The sequence below is a fragment of the Balearica regulorum genome, chromosome 7 (genome assembly GCF_011004875.1).
Source record: "Balearica regulorum gibbericeps isolate bBalReg1 chromosome 7, bBalReg1.pri, whole genome shotgun sequence".
NCBI lineage: Eukaryota > Metazoa > Chordata > Aves > Gruiformes > Gruidae > Balearica > Balearica regulorum.
In genome coordinates, this window is record NC_046190.1 from 32,720,606 (window position 1) to 32,736,267 (window position 15,662).

At 38.7% G+C, this 15,662-nt stretch overlaps 1 protein-coding gene across 4 annotated transcripts in view; it reads right to left on the reverse strand.

Moving 5' to 3' along the window:
• Positions 1-15,662, reverse strand: part of FAM13C (family with sequence similarity 13 member C) — a 126,876-nt gene that overhangs the window by 6,754 nt on the left and 104,460 nt on the right. For 3 of the 4 annotated variants that reach the window (XM_075758789.1, XM_075758793.1, XM_075758791.1), the window contains 5 exons: positions 12,374-12,584; positions 11,365-11,503; positions 9,910-9,991; positions 7,264-7,475; positions 1,401-1,484 (listed from right to left, as the gene is read on the reverse strand). In XM_075758789.1, coding sequence (XP_075614904.1) covers positions 1,401-1,484; positions 7,264-7,475; positions 9,910-9,991; positions 11,365-11,503; positions 12,374-12,584 — 728 coding nt within the window. The remainder of the gene's footprint in view (positions 1-1,400; positions 1,485-7,263; positions 7,476-9,909; positions 9,992-11,364; positions 11,504-12,373; positions 12,585-15,662) is intronic. The other variant, XM_075758792.1, reaches the window with a different exon arrangement.

Below are 15,662 nucleotides of genomic sequence, written 5' to 3' on the forward strand. Positions count from 1 at the left end.
CATCACCTCCTGGCTTTTGCAAACTGCCTGAGGTTCCCCAGCTCTCTCTTTGCTGGGCTCCTCCAGCTCTGAACTGGGCACAGGGCCTGTGTTTGCTTGCCACTGAGCTTGGGCCTTGCTGGCCTCACTCTCCAGCTGTTCTTGGTACTCAGGATGCATGCAGACTCTTCACCCCCCTTCCCTCAGGAAAATAGATCAATACAGATACAAAGATTAAAATTTGTTTCTCTAAGATATGTGATTATTTAAGTATGCAACTGTTAACTGTGGCGCTTCTCCAGATTGCTTGCTTATTTTCAACAACAACAACAACAACAAAAAGAGATGTAAAAATCTTGCCTAACTTCCATTTCCCCACTTTAAATTCCTGACTGTCCCTGAGCTTTCTATGACCTGAAGTCAGAGCTGCTTGGCAGGCCTAGGATTCCCTCATGGCTGCTCAGTATCGCTGATCGCCTCTTTCCTTACACAGCTGGCATCCTGTTTCTTAGCTGGTTGTAGCGCTGCTTCAACTGTGAGAAGGAACACCCTCTCTGAACCCGTGCTACAAAAAGCACGCCCGATTATTCTCTTTTCTATCTTTGAATATTCAAGCCTCTTTTACCTCCATATAGCACTAATAACTCTATTTCTCTTTTGTTCTCCTTCTTAGGAAATATAATTTCTTCATATCCTTCCTATATATTCTCTCCATCCCTCAGTTCTCATTCCAAGCCCAAAGAAGATGATGGACAAAAATTATTTTATCCAAGATGCAGGGAGATCAGATTCAGATCTTAATTTTAAGAGCTGGCATATTTTTGGGCATGCACTGATGCCACTCCCCTTTTCCTCTACCACAACAATTACTAGCCAGAAACAGAGACAGTCATAAAAATACAGGCATAGACATTAAACAGGAATTCCTCTGCTGTGTATAGACAAATCTTCAAACCATCATCTCACCAACGGTGACGATTTTTTGTTTTGTACCCACATTCAGCAATGATGTCCCTTGAAAGGATTTTAATTAGTAGTTTTAAGTGCTGCTGTGAAATAAAGGAAAACACAGATGACAGGTCATGTCATTTTTGTATTTTGTGTCTCAGATGGTGCCCTGTAAACCCTTCTCAGCTGCTAAGCTTTCTAACCTTTCATATGTCATAGCACAGCTACAGTATGCACGAGCCAAGTCTGCTGTGGATATATAATCCTCCACCTTTATCATCAAAACCTGCAGCTTCCAATCATGAAGAGACATGCAGGACCACCAGAAACTTCCCTTTTTATTTTTAACAATATAAACAAGATTCATCAGTATCAGGCAGTAACATTTACACCTGAAGATTAGTTTGAAATAAAGTATTTGTTAGAGAAGTTAGACAGCTTTTAATTTACCTATGTTTCCATGGTATACTTACAGGTTGTCCATGAATACTTTCAAAATATAGTAGACATTTCTGAAGACTGATTTTTTCCAAAGCCATTTGTTTTTTTGTCATATCCTATTTAAAAAAGTTATGTATAAGATTATGAGTCAGGATTTCATGACAAGGGTACAAGTAGGTATCTGTTTAATCATCTGTTCTCCCAGATAAACACCAATAATGAATTCTGTTTCTTCCCACACTGAGGGCAATAGGGACTTGACATTGACTTAGCAAGAAGAGTCCAAATTTACATGACTGAAGTTTTAAATGAATCGAAGCACATGTTGCCTCTCAGGGCCTAATGCAAAGGCGATGAGAGCTAGGAGATACTTCTGCTGGTCAGAGGAGGTGCTGGGTTAGGCCTCTACCAGTGTAAAATAGTATTTATTTTGTCTGGCCAAAGTGAAGTCTGTGGCCTGAACTTGCGCTCTTTCTTCTGAATAAAGATGCATAAATGAAAACGTAGTGAAAGGCTGGAATCTTATTTTTCTCAATGCCATTACACAAAGATCTAATACCTGATCGCCTTGATTTCTTTCAAAATTATTATTCCATGAAAGCAATTTAACAAGCTCAAAGTCAGGAAGCAGTATTAGGCTATTGACAGAACACTGCGTTCTTATCTGGAAAGTTTCCAAGGGTACAAACTATGGTCTTAGTCAACAAAGCAAGAATCTTCGTGTGTTGTTGTATCAGAGCCCACATCTGAAACATTTTTCTGGGAATACTGGTTGAGAGAATATCTAAACAAGCAGAGGTTTTTGCCTGAATATCACAAATGTCCAAACTGCATGGACACGGGGTATATCTCTCTCATGGGTGAGGTTTTGGAAAGGCAGGCTCAGAAATGATGACTGCAGCATCTGAGTAGAAGGTGTTGGCATTGAGATCCCACAGATATCAGTGCAGCACTTTCCTAGAACATTTTTCAATGTTTAGGTCACATTTATGAATAGTTGTTGCAACTGAAAAATGAAAGAAATATTTTACTCATCCATTCTAGGGAGAAATCAATTAATGAGATCTGTATGTTATTAACTTCTATTTGCCAAATCAGTTCATAAATCGTGGATAGCATTCCCCATTATATATTAAAAATGATGTAGTGGTAACAAATGAGAACAACCACCTTGCTAGACAAAATACTCAGAAACCTGCAAAAACGCAGAGAGGGCATTCCTCAACTTTTTAATTATTCATCAAGAAAAACAGATTTGCCCTGGCTGTTAAGGGATGAAGAACAGAAAGCTTCAGCTGTGCAAACACAACACATTTACGGAGTGGAACGATAGATTCACAATGAAATGCCTAAATATCCAATCATTGTGATACCATGGCTAACATCTCATAAGTGCTGAGCATACTAGAAAAAGGTGCTACCTGTAAAATGAAATGGAAGAATAATCTGATCAGCCAGCACGACATGACATCCAGACAGTATACATCTGTAGAACCGTTATGGGGGAGCTGCAGAAAGTGCAGCCCTTTACGACCATGGGAACAGAGGTGGGCTTTCTTCTGCAGCCCCAGGTGTTGCTCTGCTGAACACCGAACACTAGCAGCTCACTTCTGTTCAAAAATCACAATATAAATCACTGGTAGCAGAAAGATGGATGTTGATTTTTCAACAATGCGATTTATCAGTGTCGGTGATATACCATTGTATGTATAGGTGTCTGCTGCAGGGAGCACACTATTTAATGGTTATTTCTCTCCTCCTATCCTTTACTCCCGCTTTCCAAGAAGATCTGCTCCTGCCACTTGCATATTTTCACTGGGTCAGAACAGCCAGGAGCACATGAAGCTAATGGAATTTTCCACAGTCTCTGCCAGATCACAGCAGATCTATATGAATTAGGGCCAAGAGTTGGGAGGCGTGGCGAAGAGCTCATCCACCACAATGAAGTAATGCGAAGAAGGGTGGAGTTGGGGGACAGGGTGCCTTTCTGCAGAAAGCCAACAACTAGGGGTTTTTATTGACAACTTGAAGGAGTATTTTTAATAATTAGCCTCTACTTTTTGAGAATATATGAAGCCCTGAAGAAGCAATGCTCTTCTAATATCAAAGGAGTACCTTGCTATTAACTTCAGCAGGAGCAAAAGCTTTTTTGTTTGGTGCCCAAATGCAAAAACAGTGCAGAACCACTAATCACATTTTGCCTTAAAGGTCTGTATGAATTAATTACTCCAATATTATCTGTCATTCATGTTTAGAGAAAAGCTGCTAACTAGAATGTAGGAGTATTATAAAGTAGCTAATTGGTTCACTTATTACTAGTTCTGCAATTAATATGAGGTTAATTCTTGCAAAAACTATTAAGCCTGGAGCAGCTGAATGGTTAGGAGGAAACAGAGAGTGATCATTAATATTGATTTTACACATGAGAAACAATCTCAGGAGGGTCTAGCATTTGGGCCTATTTATTTCATTAGCTCATTTTATTAGCAATCTCAAGATGGGTTTGTATTCAGCTAAGTTCGAAATGGCTGATAATTTCAAAATCAGAGAAGGCAGGTGGACTCACAAACTACAGACCTGTCTGAGACATCTTAGGACTGTAGGCTGCATACAGCAACATGAAATTCAATGCTAATTAAATAAAAACACTGCTTCATAGCCAAGGAAAGCATGAACTGAAGCAGGTCAATAACGAGAGGACAGGTACATAAAGGTAACCAGCCTGAGAAAAGCCTTGCGGGACAGACTGCAAATCTTCAAACTAAATACAAGGCAAAAGTTGTTTGTTGCACATAAAGAAGAAGGAGAGTTCATGTAAAGCCAAGGTAGTAGTTTGGTTTTCATAACTTTGGAAAAAGGCACATAAAATATTGTATACAGTCATCTTCCTCACTAGTAAGTTCCCTGAATGCTTGTGCCTTTGAAGCTTGCTGTTGTTTTTCCAGACAGAAACCACAAACTCTGGGGACAGACAATACGGTGGTGAGGACTGGGCCTGGCTGAGCCCTTCCACTCTCAGAAGCAGCTCTTTGTTTCCATGTGGGCTGCGAGTCCAGGCTCCCAGGGCCTATGAAGTCTGCCACCTGGGGATGTGCGGTGGCTCATTACAAAGCAGTATTTAACACAAAAATAGTCCAAAAAAATTTAAAGGAAGACAACAAGTGGCATGACATATCCATTGAACGATGCCAGTTTACTTCTGCTGGGGGTCAGGCCAAGTCTGACTGTAGCCCCACAATGAAAAGCCACGTTTGCTGGAGAGCCACAGCTGAGCACCGCCGGGCTGCTGCCCCTCCCCACTGCAACTGGGGCAGCAATGACATCCCCAGCCATGAAACACTTGGGAGTTAGGATTTGAGTTTGTTTTTTGGGTATTTGATGGGGTTTTGAGTAAAATGATTCAAATGATGTCTATCTGCCTTTTGGCTCCTGAACTCCTCCATTCATGGTCTTAATCTTTTTTTTTTCTTTTCTGAAACCTTCTACCTAAAAAAGAGGTGAACTGTTAAATAAATCACGAGCTACCAGCACAAGGAGCTAGTGATCCTTTTTTTGGGTTACTGAATCATTCACAGGCCAATCCCAATTTTTTCTAGGTCTTCTCATTCAATAACTTTACTCGAAGGCTTTTTTGTGGGCAGGGCGCTTTTGTTCTGAAAACCACATTCTGCTATTTCATATTCAGATCTGATGGTTTGTCCTCTTTAGACATACCGAGTGGTTCAGGATTTTACTCTGCACGTCTTTTAAGGACGCTCATTCTCTCAGCTGTATTTCAGCAGGGTCTTAGAGGCTTTCCATAGCTGAACTTCAGGGGAGAATGCAGCAGGCTTTTATGGAAACACTATCCTTGCCCAAAATAACTAAATCTTGAAAAAAAGAAACATTTAGCTGCTATTAGTTTATGATTAATCTTGCTCACATCCTAGTACAGGATCTAAATGTTATATACAAAATAAAATATATACAGTAACACCAAAGTTGCATGTAGCTGAAATGAAGCCTTTGATCTTTGCCGTAACCAGCAGACATCTTTGATTAATTTCACATCATCAGTGCTATAAACCTCATTTTCCCCCTACAGTCCAGGATGATTCATAATCAAAAACCTATCATTTTTAATGTTATACTTAAGGATCTACTAAAATATATAATTTTGAAATGGATAATTTGCCTTCATATTATTCCTTTTCAAGCTTCTGTTCCATAGCAGGTTTGTACAACTATTATCAAACACCTTTGCTAACATAGTTCTTTCAACACAAGTTGTCTCTACAAGAATACAAGAAGAAAACAAGTAAGATCTTTTAAAAATATTTGACAACATTAACTTGTGCAAACATCTAATTTACATTACAGAATTCTCTGTGAGAATATTTCACGCCAGCATTGCCACTGCACAGATTTAGGAGATTCTCTCTTGGAAAATCAGGAAAAGTCCAATTAATTGAAAAAATGAGTGGGACAGAGATCCATACCCAACTTAGTCTTAGAAGAGAGTTTTTCTAGACAGGATTTTGTCACTGACATCTGTTTTGGTGTCTGATCTCACTCCTTGCATAATAAAAAAAAAAATTAACAACTGAAAATATTATTACACAGTCTGCACTGTTGGGATTTTAGGACTATATACAGAACAGCATGGTTTTGTTGTCATCTTTTGTTTTCTTACACAGGAGTTCTGGTTATGAAACACTTTTTCCATTTCAGGTTTTAAAAAAAGCAGTTTATAAAAAGAAACAATTAAAAAGTCAGTCATGTATGCAGATCTCAAGATCTCAGAAGCACGACATCATTATGCACAGTTCTAGCTTCTATACAGTAACTAGCTGTTTAAGAACCAAGAAACGAAACAAAAAAAACCAAACCAACTTATCTCTGCTGGGTACTTTCTACTACTGAAATCCACTCAAAATCATTTCTTAGTTCTCACATAGTTTGGCATTTAGTTCTTCTTCACTCCTCCTTGCCCTCATCACCCCCTCACCTTTTTTTGTTCATCAGTCAAGAGTCTAAACATTACCGTGAACATTTAGATTTTAGGTCTCTTTGAGGCCAGAATGTATTGTCTTGCTTGGCTGTATAGCATCAGGAATAGCAATAGCATTTGACAACAAAAATAGCCCTCAAAAAAGTATTTTTATGGACAGCGTGTATTGCAGAACAGCTTCAGACAGACCTTATATAGTAGGGTGACACACAGTAATGTGAAGGTACAGCAGAATTTTAAAATATGTACTAGTTTAAAAACAAAAAATAAATTGCCCATCCAAGCAAGCATGTTTTGTGGGATATTGCTCCTAAATTTAGAAGAGTAATGGAGAACATGGAAGAGCAGAGGCAGCATCAGCACAAGGAAACACACAATGTCAGAAGGGCAGAGCAGTCTGGATGGTTGTGCTGTCCATGTGATCATAGCGCAGTGCTATCAACTGGGCAGAGGCTTTCAGCATTTCTCAGGTGAAAGGGGACCTTTATTGTCAAAATAATGTCAGGAACGTTTTTGGTCACACAGCTCCTGTGGACTCAAGACAGGGATGTTTTTGCTGTCATCACCTTCAATACACTAGAACATGTGCTCCCTGCACACACAACCTCAAGTAGGCAGGTTTCAGAAGTGCCTGGCAAACTGCTTTATACATGCATCTCTGAGCAAAAAAACGCTCAGCATTATTTGAAAAAAACACCTGCACCTCTTTTTCTGTGCAACTCCGCACAGAAAAGTCACTTCAGAAAACTGCACTAGAGCTCCCATCTTGTTAGAGAGAAAATGCACTGCAGTGCCAGAAGAGAGAGGATGCACACCCGCCAGCATACCCTGAGACGGCTGCACACTGGTTAATATCTGCCTCAGATTATAAAGTTCTGAAAGAAACAGTGATAGCTGTTAAATACCTTAATAGTCTCAGGAAGGTTAAAGTGTTGTCTTTTCTCCTTTAATCGTCTCAATACACTATCCATGGTTTCTTCTACTGAGGGAGCTGGTTCCATGCTTGTGGCCTCCTGTGTCCCAGCCTCTTTAGGAGTCCCAGTGCTTTCACAACGATCATTTCTTTGGGGTACTCTAGAGGTACAGTTTTGCTCTTCTGACATTCTGAGTTTCAGCTCTGAAAGGCAAATTACTTGGCAAGTAAATAGATTAGAAATATTTGCAAACAAGTTTCCTCTGACATTACAAGAAAAAAAAACCCCAAAATATCCCTACTTCTTGCATACAATTATTATCATACCACAGTTGGGTAGGAAAGTAACTCTGCTTCACTTCAACATCTAATATCTTTTACCTGCTTAAAGAGAAATCCAGTGGTCAAGGGATGAGATGTGTCCAGGCCAATGAAACTTATAGCACATATGTATTTCTCTTTTTCCTCCAAGCCCAGCTTTGACATAAAAGGTGTTACCATGAGTGAGGACTGAAGAGGCATGGAGTTAAAGAGTGGGGTCTGTGTAGGAATCAGTGCAGAATTTCAGTGGGAGTGAGGTTAGGAAAGGGACTTAAAAGGACAAACAGCGCTGGAGAGTATTTGTGGGAGGTTTGGTGTGGGTGGGATATGGAAGCAGAGCTCGCTCTCTCCGCCTTCTCCTCACAAAGTACATGCACTCTCAAGTGGTCTGATGTCTGGATAACTAAGAAAATGTACAAGCCTGCTGAGGCAATTGTTGTCTAAGGATGCAGTCCTTCACAGACGCCTTCCTGGACAAGAGGCCATGTCTCTGCAGTCATCTGCCCCACTGTCCCCCCAGCTGTGCTTGCCTGCCCTCCTGTGCTGCTGCACAAGTGAGGAGGAGAGCGAGGGCGCTCCCCTAAGAAGGGCTGGGGAGGCTAAGCTGTGCTACGGACCCCACCATGCCAGCTGCCGGCCTGCATGGTCTGTATATGCCAGGTCTGCATAACCAACCCCCCCCTTCTCTAGTGCCATTTCAACCATACCCCCCCACTTCCAGAGGCTGCATTGCCATCCCAGCCAGGCTGCTGAGCTGGTCCTCACTAGGAGGATCAGCCACTTTGCTTAAATGACTTCCTTGGGCAGAAGAGCACCTGAGCGACCCAGCAGAAGACATAGGTTACAGTGTGTCCTAGCTTCCCAGTCAGCAACCCGCCTGGATGTAATAAAGTATGTAAGTAAGTATATTAGCTTGACATCAAGCCAAAGGCCCTGGAGCTCTAGGGACCCATACAGAGCAACAAGGAAATTGAATTAAGGTCTGAATTAGCTCCCTTAAAACCAGGCTTTGTTCCTAGAGTATGCCTGGCTGGTGAAGGACCTTGGCAAGGCAGGAGACTGATGGCTCCAAATGTGTTAAATTTATTGAAATCTGTGCAGAAACAGTAACATAATTTTTAGCTGTGACAGTCTGATGATACAGGCCAGGTTTGCAGGGGAAAAATAGTCATTTTTATTACACTAGGAAGGATGGACAAGCCTTACAAACTTGAAGAAGGGTCTACAAGCACTTAAGTGCTTTTCCATTTCAAGCGCACCTGTCTCATGAACCTCATGAATCTTGCTTCATGTAAATGCAGTGTCATTATTCAGGATAATAAAATCAAGGGTGTTCACAGGATGAAGGCATTTTGGGTATGAAGGTGAGACTGACCTATGAAAGCTAGACCCCCTGGCTAGCTGAAGCCATGGTTGAGTCACAGAGATAATTTTCAGAAAGTTAACTATGTAGTTTGGCCATTTCCTCTCATTTGCCCTTCCTGGATTTGTAACACAAAGTTCAAGGGAAAAAAAATAAATCTAGTAATTACACAGCCTAGTATTTAAAGGAAAACTTTGCAGAAGAAATTCACTGAAAGCTGAGTTTCTAATTCTTTATTTACCACAATCACACCCTCTATATCTACAATTTTAACTATATCCAAAACAAGTGATGAAACATCATACTACAATTTAATTACTAGTGAGAATCTATTTATAATGGGGAAAAAAGATTTAGATAAAATATAAATAACGTTAAAAGAAAAAAAAAAAATCAGTCCTGGCTACATTCTCCCTTCGGGCAAGCATGTGACGGACCAACAGACGTTAATGGTATGTGGTATGCAGACAGTCAAGGGCAAAACATGACCCTCAAGACCAAATCTAATATCTGGAAAGATCTGTTTTTATGATCAAAAAATAAAAGCTTTAGAGTTGTTCAGTCCTAAAGAAACATTCTGCACCTATATTTGTACTATTACAAGGACACTTTTAACTTTGTAGGTCTGTATTACAGACACTTATAAAAATATTCAGACTAACATTGCCTTTTGCATGAATGCTTATAGTAATGAGGGAGAGATGATGTCTTTTTCCCCTTCCCCCTTTTCAGCCTTGTTATGAGGGTTGAACTGGCTTACTTTAGTCCCTGCTTTTAGGAATCAAGGCAAGGCATATCACCTAACATCTTTGTTGTCCCTGGGAATCTTATTGTCATGCACTAGTGAAAAATAAGCAGAGCACTGAGGTTAGAAAACTAACTCTAAAATATTCCCGGTACACTCATACTTCCAAAAGCTTCAGCAATAAAGTGAAATGACATGCTATTATGTACCTTTGAGCTGCTTACGACCTTTGGCCAAATCATTCATCCATTTCAGAACTTCAGGATTGGAAGTCTTGTCACCATGTGAAGGCTGAATGTAAAGAAAAAAGGAAGAATAAAAAAGAAGAGGAATTGATGGTTATACAATCAAACTGATAAAAACCTATCCACACACAGTGTGCTAAAATATTGTCTGTAGTTCCAACTGCACTGTATCATAGTGTCATGCAGAGCATTTGGCTTGATCATGGTACTTGTGCCACAATGGGGATCTGAGTATTTTGGCTCTGAGCCTAAAAAAACAAGTCCTTGACTAATTGGATAAGTAATCTCAGTGACTTCAAAAGGACTGATCAAATACCTAATGTTAGTCAAGTTCCTAAGTGATTTCCAGGATGGTAACCAAAGCACTCTGTCCCTTGCAGGGATAAGCTCTTACTGCTTTAAGACAGGGATTCTCTTGGGAAAAAGCACTTTAAACATTTCAACTGAACTGTTTAACTAATCAAATGAAAAAATCCTGCACAACAGCAATTTCAAAAGCAACAAATAGCAAAAGCTGTGAATATCAGTTCGTTCTTTGCATTTAGAAATTGCCTCCAAATTAAAATCAATTCACACGGGATCTTCAAAACTCAGATATTTAAAAACAGTTTTGCAAAATTAAACCTCTGAAATAAATTCTTTTCTGGTCACAGTGCGATGACTGTTTAAGTATGAAATTTTACTCCTAAGAGTATGTTGTGACCGTAAGGCAGTACAATTCACAAATGTACATTTACGTTTGCAGTCACTGATGAAATTACAAGGTAATATACAATTTGCTGAATTTTCATTTTAATGTAGTCATAAAATATCACAAACTTCCCTGTTTCATGTTGTACACGGATGCTTTGATATGTTTATTCTGCACAATTCATTTTACACAAACTAGGTCAATATGAGGGATGATCTTGCATATGCTGCACAGAGCACACCGTTGACCTCAAACAACCCCCCCACCAGCAGCACACCACAATTTTGATTTCTCTAATTTCTGCCATCAGCTTCCATTGAGTCCTGTACCTTGGAGGTTTATAGGAGTCTGCCTGAACGAAGGAATTTGCACAGCAGAGCAACAGTTTCCAAGCAAATTACTTCTACAAAGTAAATAAGTAGCTTTTCATCTTTTAAATCATTTTGGTTCACAAGCCTGTCAGTTATATTTCACTGATTCAAATTTCTCACACATCTAGAAGATGGATATTGTGCAACAAAGGTAATCCAAAGAAAATGCAAATTACAGTCTCAGAACAACTGCATACACTAAAAGATGATAAAAAGATATTCCCTCATTGATGATTTTCCTATTTCACTTTACCAAAAATACCCTTTTTGCCGATTGTTTTGCATAAGTTTAAATACACTGGGATTCTTGCTTGCCTTTTGTAGTATTTCCCTTTATCTTTTCAATTATTATCTTACCAGGTATTTTTTTTCTTGCTCAAACTTTTCTTCATACTTCCTAATTTTTCTCTTGAGACTCTGAAGATGCTTGGTAAGTTGTGCTACTGTTTGTGGTTCTTTGCACTCTTCACAGTTACATCTAGAAGAACTTCTTGGCCTGCAAACGCCAAAAGCATATTAGCTGGATCAGGGAACTGGCTATAATGGACCATGCCTTGTTTCAGGCACACTTAACATTTTCCTAGCACTTCAGAATTTGCAGCTAGGTTCTTTCAAAGGACAGAGATAGGTTAGTTTTACAAAGTAAGCATAAAATAATTGCTTTTGCTTAAAGATACCCCTAGGGTTTACTAATGAGTTCACCATCTGTCTTTCACTCTCTTTTTTTTTTTTTTTTTAATTAATTGTTGGATTTCTGAATATTTCTCAAAAGTTTAATCTAGTAGGTCACAGCCTGATCCAGTATTTACATTTAACATATTATTTACATTTAACACATTACTTTACTTTACAAATCTTCCAACTGTAACAGGAGACTGTTATGACATGATTTGTAAAAGGAAGCTCAGGGAGTTTTTTATTACTGGGAATAAATGTTATCATTTTGGAGGCAGTTTAGTTTCTGATTTTTACAATTGTAAATCAATAGATCTGATTATCATTTATACGCAGCTGACAGCTATGTATAGAAGCTTTTAAGAAAGTTTGGCAGCTGAAATTTTTAGTATTATACCTTGATAGCCCTTTTTATCTTATATTCATTCATCAGACTAATTACTAACTAACATTTAAAACTGTCCTTGCTAACTATGATTAACAAAGACTTCAAACAATATTGTACTGTGTTATTACTGAAAAAAAATGCTAGATCATATTTCTGGTATTGCAAAATAACCATGTTGAAATATGCTACAATATGAAAATTTCTTGTTTATGACATAACAGTAATTGAAAAACATGAAGTCAAAGATCGTGGATTGTACAAAAATTATTTACAATATCTAAGAATTAAAATATATTTTCTTACATCATGAAAGGTTGAGCACTTGGTGGAGAAGGGGCAGACTCTGTGTCTAGATTAAATCTCTGGCTTTGGCTAAAGATAGAGCAGCGTGGTGACAAGAGAGGATTGTCTCCATCCGTAATGTGATACAGCAGTCGACTGGTCCCAAGGGAGTGATGTTCCTGTGGGCTGCTGTCCATGTCATTCTGCCAGTCTCTGTGGGCTGGCACAGGCTCTAGAAAGCAAGCATACACCAATATGGACTGAGGGTCGCTCACAAGATATTTAGCTACCTAGATAAATACAGAGCTGTACTTACAGAAGTATTCAAAGCATAAGTATTCAAAGTAAACAGCAAATAGTTCAGCATGTAGTATCACATGCAGGATGAGCATAATACTGAGGATGAGAAAATAGAAAGGACAGTTACTGGCTAAATATAAAGCATTTTTTGAGTTCCGCAGAAGAAGGTGGGTACATGTGTTTGTAAACTATGAAGTGTAATACAAAGATCAAGAGCTTCCCAGAATAGTAGCATTAATTATATTTTATTAATTATATTTTAATTATTATTTATTAATTATAATTTCATAGATCTGTTTGCTTTTAAAAGCCACGTGCCTGAAGAGGACGACAACTGTACAAAACAAGTTTAATTCTGTGATTTAGCGCTTAGTCCTTTGGGCAAGAGAAAGGCAGATCAAAATATAATGTGTCCTGATGCTAAGAACCTCCAGTCTTGCTTGCAGTATCCCGCAGAATTGTGTTAAGTTTGAAGTAACATAGACATAGGTCTAAAGAACACAAGATATGAAAGTAACAACAACCACCAATAACATTCAAGGTAGTTATTCAAGGTAGTGTGCAGTGACTGCTACTTGGAGGAGCCGTGCTTATGATACTATGCTAATATTGTCTTTACTATAAATGGAAACCCTGCCTCAGCTGCCTCAAGAGCTAACATTTGAAAAACAGCGGTACATGGATTTATTCACAGAAGAGCAGGTTTAGAAAAGTTCTTTCACCTTCACTTTCTTTCCATTTTCTCCTCTGTACATGGGACATGACATTCCCATGGTGAGTGGGTATTTCCTTCAGGATTTTAATGGAACCTTTGTAATGCATTTTATTTGACCTCTGCCCAACAGATACTGAAGATACAAATCCCAATTGCTGCACTGGGACAGTGGGGACAAACCAGCTCTGAATGGCACCCTTCATAGAAAGCAACTACTAATTTAAAAAATAATAGTTGCAATGGCCTAAAATACCATTTTATCAGGCACTATCCAACTGTTTTTGCTTTACAGACAACAAAAATTTCAATTGTATAATGTATAATCACAGTTTAATCTGTCATGCAAATGTTACATGTGCCTTTTGTATCTCTAAGTTCATCTGGTCTAACAGCACCATCAATTATAATTGTAATTATGTTAAGCATTTGCACAATGAGACAATGTAGTTGATTATTAATTCTAACCTAGTATCTTTCCTCTAAGCACTTCATACTCTGTAGGTCAAATTCAACTCTCTGTGATATCAGAGCAACACCCAAAATTTTTAAATTATGCATGAGATTCAAATCCTCCCATAGAGCGATCCAGAAAGGCATCTGGGAGAAGCAAATACACAGTCATGGGAAATTATGTACACAGAAAACATACAGTGATAAAGGCTTGAATAAATGTTGTTCTGCAAACAAAAGTGTCTCTTTCTGGCAAGTAATTTTTCCTTACCCTGCAAGACTTAAAAAAAAATTACTAGTTTTGGCTGGTTTTTCTTTTGTGGGTTTTTTTTTTTAACTTTTGACACAATGTTGTCAATGAGAAGCAACTGGCTTGCTTATCTTTGTTTCACCATCTTTGAACTTCAAGAAACAAATAATCACTGTGAAATAGGTTGACTAAGAATAGTTCCACTATTTCTCATGCTCTGTTATTAAAATGAATAATTTTTTATAGTCATATTAAGTAGCAGTCTCTTAACTGTAAAATGTAAATGATGTTATAAAAAAATCAGCCAGTCTGTGTATGATAGGGGCAGGGAAAAAGTTTCCAACCTTTGAACTCTGATTTTCTGTGGACCTAGAAGTACTCCTCTTGCAGGAGGCCATCTGTACTGCTGATAAACTATGTGGTCACAGACATTTGCTCCTTGTTACGTTTACAACCAGGCAATTCTACTAGGCCCAACCCAGTCTCAGAAATGGAAGACAAGTACACATTCAAGACTAGACACTCCTGGAAGATAAATGGAAAGGACAAGTAGTGGCTGGAGCAGTCCCAGCGTAAAACCAAACACACAGAGCTGCGAGAGTTCAAGGAGGTTTTTTTTATTCGGCTAGCAACTGAAAGGGAGACAATCTGCATGCCAGGTGAATTTGGGAGTATTTCCCAAAGGCCAGGGCTCTTCCATTTCCTTGGCACCAGGGCTTCCTGAAAGCATTGCTCCACTAAAGCTCATGGACTGCTGCAACTTTGTTAGGGCCCTAAGAAAGGTTTTATTCCCAACTCTACGACAGATGCATTAAATGACTACTTGCTGTCCAGAAGTGGTCAGCAAGTCAAACTGATCCATTTAGATGACCCAGTTACTAAAATATCAGAACATGTCAGGATGATGACAAGTTATAACGAGCTCCATTTTTAATTGCAACTTAGGGCCATCATCCTGATTCCAGCTCTGTGCAGATCCTAAAGACACTAAGCATTATCCTGAGAGCAGCCCATGAACTGACCAAACATCTACCGTGTTCATGTATCTCATCTAATTTTAGCCTCTATTTTTGCAAAAACTGGGAACTAAAACTACCTCTAGCCAAGCCAGTAAGTTGCCCCTTATCTGCATTTCCTCCATCTCGTCTACTCACTCCAGCTTAGTACTGACAAGAGCTTACCACAGGACTTAAAGCCAAGATCTAGTATCTTATAATATACAGTATGCTTCAAAATGTGGACTTCAGTCATATGACAAGAAGTCATATGTTACAAGTCTGTATGTGATATTCTTTAAGTAAAAGAATAATACGCTTAAATCCATCGTATATAAAAAAGAATATGCAGATGTAATGTGTTCATTCCTCAACATGTTATGTCTGTGAATGTCAGTATCATAATTTTTAATTTAAAAGACATTTAGAACATCTTGTAGTAAAGTTCAGCTGCTCACTGCTCAAGTCACATATTTGATGTATACCATATCCCAAAGCTATAAGAATAACTCACACTCTGCTTTTCTTCTTTTCCCCTTAAAACCTAGCTTAATACCCCCTTGCAATTCTTTATGGTCTCATTTTGACAGCTCTAATTGA